Raw genomic sequence first — 6,824 nt, 5'->3', positions numbered from 1 at the left:
CCTTAGCATACATACACTACTAGGTAGCTGGGCTTAGCATGCATACATTACTATATATAAAACAGATAACCAACAAGGACCTACTTGTATTACACAGGGAGCTCTGCTCAATATTCTGTAACAATCTATATGGTAAATAATCTGAAAAAAAAAGATCAATATATGTATATATATAACAGACTCACTTTGCTGTACACATGAAACTAACACAACATTGAAAATAAATTATACTTAACAAATTAAAATTAAAATGAAAAATAGGAAATAATCAGGTCAGGAAGCAACAGTTAGAACTGGACATGGAACAACAGACTGGTTCCAAATCAGAAAAGGAGTACGTCAAGGCTGTATATTGTCACCCTGCTTATTTACCCTATATGCAGAGTAGTACATCATGAGAAATGCTGGGCTGGAGGAAGCACAAGCTGGAATCAAGACTGCCAGGAGAAATATCCATAACCTCAGATATGCAGACGACACCACCCTTATGACAGAACCAAAGAGCCTCTTGATGAAAGTGAAAGAGGAGAGTGAAAACATGGGCTTAAAGCTCAACATTAGGAAAACAAAGATCATGGCATCTGGTCCCAACACTTCATGGCAAATAGATGGAAAAACAGTGGAAACAGTGACAGACTTTTTTTGAGGGGGGCTCTAAAGTGACTGCAGATGGTGACTGCAGCCATGAAATTAAAAGATGCTTACTCCTTGGAAGGAAAGTTATGACCAACCTAGACAGCATATTAAAAAGCAGAGACATTACTTTGCCAACAAACGTCTATCTAGTCAAAGCTATGGTTTTTCCAGTGGTCATGTATGGATGTGAGAGTTGGACTATACAGAAAGCTAAGCGCAGAAGAATTGATGCTTTTGAACTGTGGTGTTGGAGAAGACTCTTGAGAGTCCCTTGGACTGCAAGGAGATCCAACCAGTCCATCCTAAAGGAGATCAGTTCTGGGTGTTCATTGGAAGGACTGATGTTGAAGCTGAAACTCCAATACTTTGGCCACCTCATGCGAAGAGCTGACTCATTTGAAAAGAACCTGATGCTGGGAAAGATTGAGGGCAGGAGGAGAAGGGGACAACAGAGGATAAGATGGTTGAATGGCATCACCAACTCAATGGACATGGGTTTGGGTGGAGTCTGGGAGTTGGTGATGGACAGGGAGGCCTGGTGTGCTGCAGTTCATGGGGTTGCAGAGAGTTGGACACGACTGAGCGCCTGAACTGAAACTGAAATAAATAAATAAAATATTCCATCTTTAAAGCAATCTTATGAGTAGGAACTAAAACTATCCCATTTTACAGATTGGCAAACTGGATAAAAGACATACTTTTCATAAGACTTTAATATTAACATGAATACATTTACAAATTCAATAATGAGAGTATTTGTTACACTACTGATGTTATTAATGTGTTATAATGGCTGTGCTAATATAGTAGCTGGCATTTATTCCATTTCCTGAGTGCCAGGCATCATTTGAAGTACTTTACAGATCTAAATTCAATACTCCCAATAGCCCTATGAGATAGGTACTATTACCTCATGTTATAAATGAGAACACTGAGTTTTAGAAGATGCAGTCTTAAAAAAAAAATACTGTTGATCTTTGAAAACACAGTAATTGTAAGAGCTGGATATTATTCCAGTCATCCAGTTGATAGGTGAGGAAACTAGGCATAAAGAGTGTGAGTAATTGGCCAAGGTTACACAGAGAATGATACTGTTGGGACCCACACTTACACAGCCTGATACCAAAGGTGTGAGAATAATGTTCAAGTTTTATATCAAGTCAGTGTTTACCTGGATAAGATGAATTGTGGAAATTTCCAAATCTCTGAAGGTGTGAATAAAGGAAACATTTATCCATTTTTATCTATTACTGTTCTTCAACTCATTTTAACTAATATATATATATATATTTTTCTCAACAAGTGTCCTAATTTTCCTGCTTTTAGAATTAAAACCCTACTTAGAGTACCCAAGTAAGCATTCCAATTACTGGTATGAAAGACCAAGGTGCTTTGAAAAAAATTTCTCATTTTAAAGAGGGTTCCTTTTCTTTTTATAATCTCTTAAAAATAAACCATCACCAGAAGAATTCTTCTACGTTAAAAGCATCTTTAGAGCTAAAAGGTCAAAAAAAGTTAATGGAATAAAAACAAAGAAACATTTAATAAGTTGATATAATTAAGTGAATATTAATATTTTATTTTATATTAATGCTTATTTTATAATCACTTAGGTAGACTAATAATGAGTTTTCTAAAAATATTCACTGAATAAATAACTTTCATTTAAAAAGATATACCTAGTGCCTTCAATATATTTACTCATTTAAAAGCTATGAGGTTCTTTCTATGAGGAATATAAAATTAAAAAATCACATACATCCTACTCATGGCTTATTAATAGTGCAAGCAACATTTTAAAGTTTGATACTTTTGGTGCATAATTATTCAATTCTCTCCACATATAGACACCACACCTTGTTGTCAATAAATAATTCCACTTTAATGTCAAAGTAATAATTTAGACAGATACAGGGTGCACATTTGCAAAAAAATATATGCAAGCTGGTTTACAAGCTAGAGGAACAACCAACCAATAGAAAATACATCACCCAGTTAAGTCCACTGACACCAAGTAGTTGCTGTCGGGGCTTTACAAAGACTACAAAACTTTTCAGATGATTTATTTCACTGTTTCTATTTACACGGTATGTTACATCAAAAATGTACAAAATATAAAATGTATACAGACAAATGTTTCACAAACTAGTTTAAGTTGTGAACTAGGCGGACCTACTGGGATGTATTGCAGGAATTTCTGTTTAATGATCATGTTTGGACTGTGGTTCTCAAAACGGCAGGGAAAGATTAGCAATTTTCTTAGATCACATATTGTACAAGGGCCACCAGTCACTCATCCAGCTACGTACGTCGACGTTTCACTGCAGACGTGATCCACGTTTGAGGCTTCACAGTCAGGGTGCCCTTCCTATGTGCGCACATCCAGTCCCGACTTCCCTTAGGGCGATAGCACCGTGGAGGGCCTGCAGACTGAGCGACTCTGGCAGCTGCGCCGGTGTCTCGTGTGGTGGTTGTTCTACAGCAGCTGACCCGTGGGCCGTCACAGAGGGTAGCACCAATTGGACGTCCTGAAGTAGCAAATTTTCACACGCATGGACCAAGTCTACACCGTGGCCTAGCCCTTGGGGTGATGAATTTCAAACCTGTCCTCTGTGCGTGGTGGGAACTTCTCCAGTCACTCCCGTCAGCTCTCATATACTCTCTTGAAAGCCTGCCATGACAGATGCACTTTCAGACATTTTTACTTTTCCAAAAATGTATTGGCTTCATGGACAGTTTTGAAGCATGCTCACTCTAGCACTGATAGCTCCTGCATGGTCATCACGACTGTAAATACAGGACAAACACACCAGGTAACAACAGCATTGAGGGTCTGCATTCTGTATTTGTTTGCAACGTACAGGAAATCTCAGCAAGTGAAACATCTCTTAACACCCACAGGATAAAATACAATTTGTGTGTGTGTTTGTTTTGAGTTGTGCAAGTTTTTTAAATGATTATTTACAATACCTACCCAGTAGACTGTGCAAATCTAACCTTCTTTTACAGTATAAATGCCTTCTCATCCACAGTGACTTCACTGCTTCAGTGTTCTCGAATGCTGAATTTCTCATGTACAATAATACCCATCAAAACAACATGCTCAAAACTCATAATAATTAAAAAAAAAAAAATAGGAGAGAAAAGCCGAATAGTTGTGCTCATGCTGCATGTAGTGCTTCCAGCTCTGCTGGATAAAAATTCACCCTCTCCCGCCTTCTGAAACTCTTTCCCCTAGAACTGGATGGAAGATAGCCACATGGCTTAGCTTTTAAATGACAGTCAAAGAGGGTTTCTGGGTTACTTGAGTCTTTTGGAGGATAGGCAAAGCAATCTATTCTCAAGGTAAAAATACTGATCTTTCTCCTATCCATTTCTTCAAAAACAAACACAAAAATAGAGATGAGGCTACTGTGTTAACTGGTGTTATAAGTGAAGATGGTGGAAATTACCAATGGTTCAGGATTTAAACCAACTGTTAAACTGTTGTAGAAATCGGTTTAAGGCAGTGAGACAGCACCATAAGAAATGTTCCTTCTTTTCACTGACAAGGCTCAAACAAATAAAGCCCTAAAAAAGCCTGTTGTCAGTGTTGACTAATAATTGGTATAAAACTTTTTTTTTTTTAAGGGAATGGGCAGGTGGTTTAAAAAGACCACAGTGGGAAAAACAACCTTATCAAACCTGTGACTCAGACACTAAAGCGTGGGTGAAGCAACATCCCCTGCTCACGGCGGTAGAGAATGATGCTGGCACTCCTCCAGCTGGCCACAGCAGTGTTTCCCTGGGGTCGCACAATTCCGTTTGTGCTTGTAGAGGCCTGGCCTCTTCGTTTTGGAATGGGGTGAGCACACAACGCAAACACTACTGGGGCTCCGCGACCAGCACCATGTGGCACAAAGGAGGCTGGACGGGTCAGGAGAGTGGCCCCTGCTCGGGGAGAACCCCTCAGAGGAAACCAAGAGAAGGAACGACAATAACAGAAAAAGAACAAAGAAAAGAAAGAAAAGGTCTGCACTGTAAACTTTTAAAGAGAAAAAACAGAAAGTCCAGTTTGGCTATCCCACACGCAATCTTCAGGTGCCCTGTCGTTAGGGTCCTTTCCAGTTGAGTATTGGAGCCTTACATCACTCCACAGAGATTAAAAAAAAAAATGCCTAGAAAGAAAAGCAAGTTATGCTTCTGTGTCAACTGAGTATCTTGGCGGTTCAGACTTAGTTCTGCTGTCTCCTTAGAGACCACAACTCTGGGTCAGGGCCCTGACAGGATGCTTTCATACTGGCAGTGGTTTAATGAAAATACCTTACTTATCAAACATTTTTTTTTTTTAAGCATAGTCTTCTTCCCCTAACTTTTTTTCACCCTCTAGAGGGTAGATTCAAGAGACGAATCCAAAATGTCTTCATGATGGCTGGTGCTATCACTGTCGCAGCTTTGTGTGCCCGAGTAATTGGCTGCTTCTTGGAGTTTCATTAGCATATTCATCTGAAGAAAGAAAAAGAGACATCGATGGAGGCGATGATGCATGGAAAAAGCCAGGCCCAGAAAATACACGGCCCCGAGCCACACGAGGCACCCATCTCATCCCCTCCAAGGGAAACGGAAAACAATTTTAGACTTTGACTGGTTGCCCCGGCTCCCAGACTGCTTCTCCCACACATGACTACAACGGCAAACCATAAGGACAAAATAGGGCCTCTGGATAAGTCTTTTATTCGCGATTGTAAATGAATACAGCGCCAGCAGGGAGCGCGGAAAGGAAACTGTATCACAGCCGGACATCTGGGCTCGTGGCTGCAGAGGACGCCAAGCTGCCCAGCGTTTTGGCTGTGAGAAGCAGAAAGCGCTGAATGGCAACTGAAAGTCCTGAACGTTCCTACACGCCGACGGGCACACAGGCTTCCGCTCAGGGTCCCTGGAGAGAAGGCGGGGCTGGAGTAGAATGGAACCAGCTGCTTCATACAAGCCCCCCATCTGCTGCTTAAGCGTTGACCTCGAGGGGAGGCAACCGAATGAAGCCGACCATGAGCATTTGAAGAGGGCAAAGGGAAGAATCACCGTCAAGCTTCTGTGGCTGTTGAACACCTGGCTAAAATATGACGGATATCTCACTGAAAAGAAAAACCACCTTCTGGAACAAGAGCAGCTGCCTCAAGTTTCCCAGCCTTTTAGGACAATGGCAACGTTTGTTCTCATAAAAGGGACATGGGCAGGAAAGCAGCTGGGGAGAAAGGCAGCTAGTGTTTCCGGGTATTAGAAAATAAAAGGAGGCCACTTTGCTTGGATTTTGAGAGATCTGCAGATTCAGTGGTAGAGATGGATAAAGAAATCTTGTTCAAAAGCAAATCGTGAATAAATGATTTGACAGTTTTAGAAAGCACAGAAAAATTGGCACATCTTCGGGAGGGTATGGACTTGTTTTCTTATCAAGAGTTTCTGTTAATGGTAATAATCTTTGTATTGTTTAATGCATGCTAACTTTACTATTTATTATGTAATCAAAGATGTTCTTTTTTTCCCCCAACTTAAAATTTAGGGAAACTGATCCAATAGAAAGGCTAAATCAAAAAGGATTCCTTAGTCATATGTTAAGCTCTGCTTGCTGATACATTCAGTGTAAAATGTGTGTTCAATTAAAAAAATGTTTGTGAAATAAAGTGACACACTGGTAATTACCAGTTCCATCAAGAATGCCTTCCTGACAAAGAAGCTATAGTTATAGCATATTTTAAAGTCATTTTAATATTCTTTAGGACAATATTTTTCAACGTAAGTTTCTGTCTAATCCCCTGAATTTATTAAACAAGCTACATAAACATATAAAAGTAGCTGATGATAACCTCTTAAAACTCAGTGAGTCAAAAAGCTAAATGTCTCCATCAACATAGTGTTTCTTTCTCTCCCCCCTTCTCTGTCTCTCTTTTGAACACACACATACACTCCCACCTTCATGCACATTCATATTCCTTTGTCCTTTCTTTTGTTACTCTCTCTAAGTAGCTGGCTGTATGTTCAAGCATCTGGGTGAAGATAATTTGTAAAAAACAAAAACAAAAACACTGTGTTTTGAGCACCTTTCAAGAATAGAAATGCTTTCAAGGTTATGCCTTGATCTCAAAAATGCTTTCAAGGTTATGCCTTGATCTCAAATATTTGAAATCACTTGAAAGCTGACTGTTATAAAAGTT

At 39.7% G+C, this 6,824-nt stretch overlaps 1 protein-coding gene across 7 annotated transcripts in view; it reads right to left on the bottom strand.

Moving 5' to 3' along the window:
- Positions 1-2,496: 2,496 nt before the first annotated feature.
- Positions 2,497-6,824, bottom strand: part of NAV3 (neuron navigator 3) — a 902,555-nt gene continuing 898,227 nt past the window's right edge. For all 7 annotated transcript variants that reach the window (XM_086398822.1, XM_086398818.1, XM_086398819.1 and 4 more), the window contains one exon: positions 2,497-5,121. In XM_086398822.1, coding sequence (XP_086254948.1) covers positions 5,002-5,121 — 120 coding nt within the window. In that variant the 3' untranslated portion in view covers positions 2,497-5,001. The remainder of the gene's footprint in view (positions 5,122-6,824) is intronic.

The sequence above is a fragment of the Bos grunniens genome, chromosome 5 (genome assembly GCF_055505025.1).
Source record: "Bos grunniens cultivar Pamir isolate PY7600 chromosome 5, Bosgru_T2T1.0, whole genome shotgun sequence".
Classification (NCBI taxonomy): domain Eukaryota; kingdom Metazoa; phylum Chordata; class Mammalia; order Artiodactyla; family Bovidae; genus Bos; species Bos grunniens.
The sequence above is the reverse complement of the archived record's forward strand: the minus strand, read 5'-3'. Positions and strand labels throughout refer to the sequence as shown.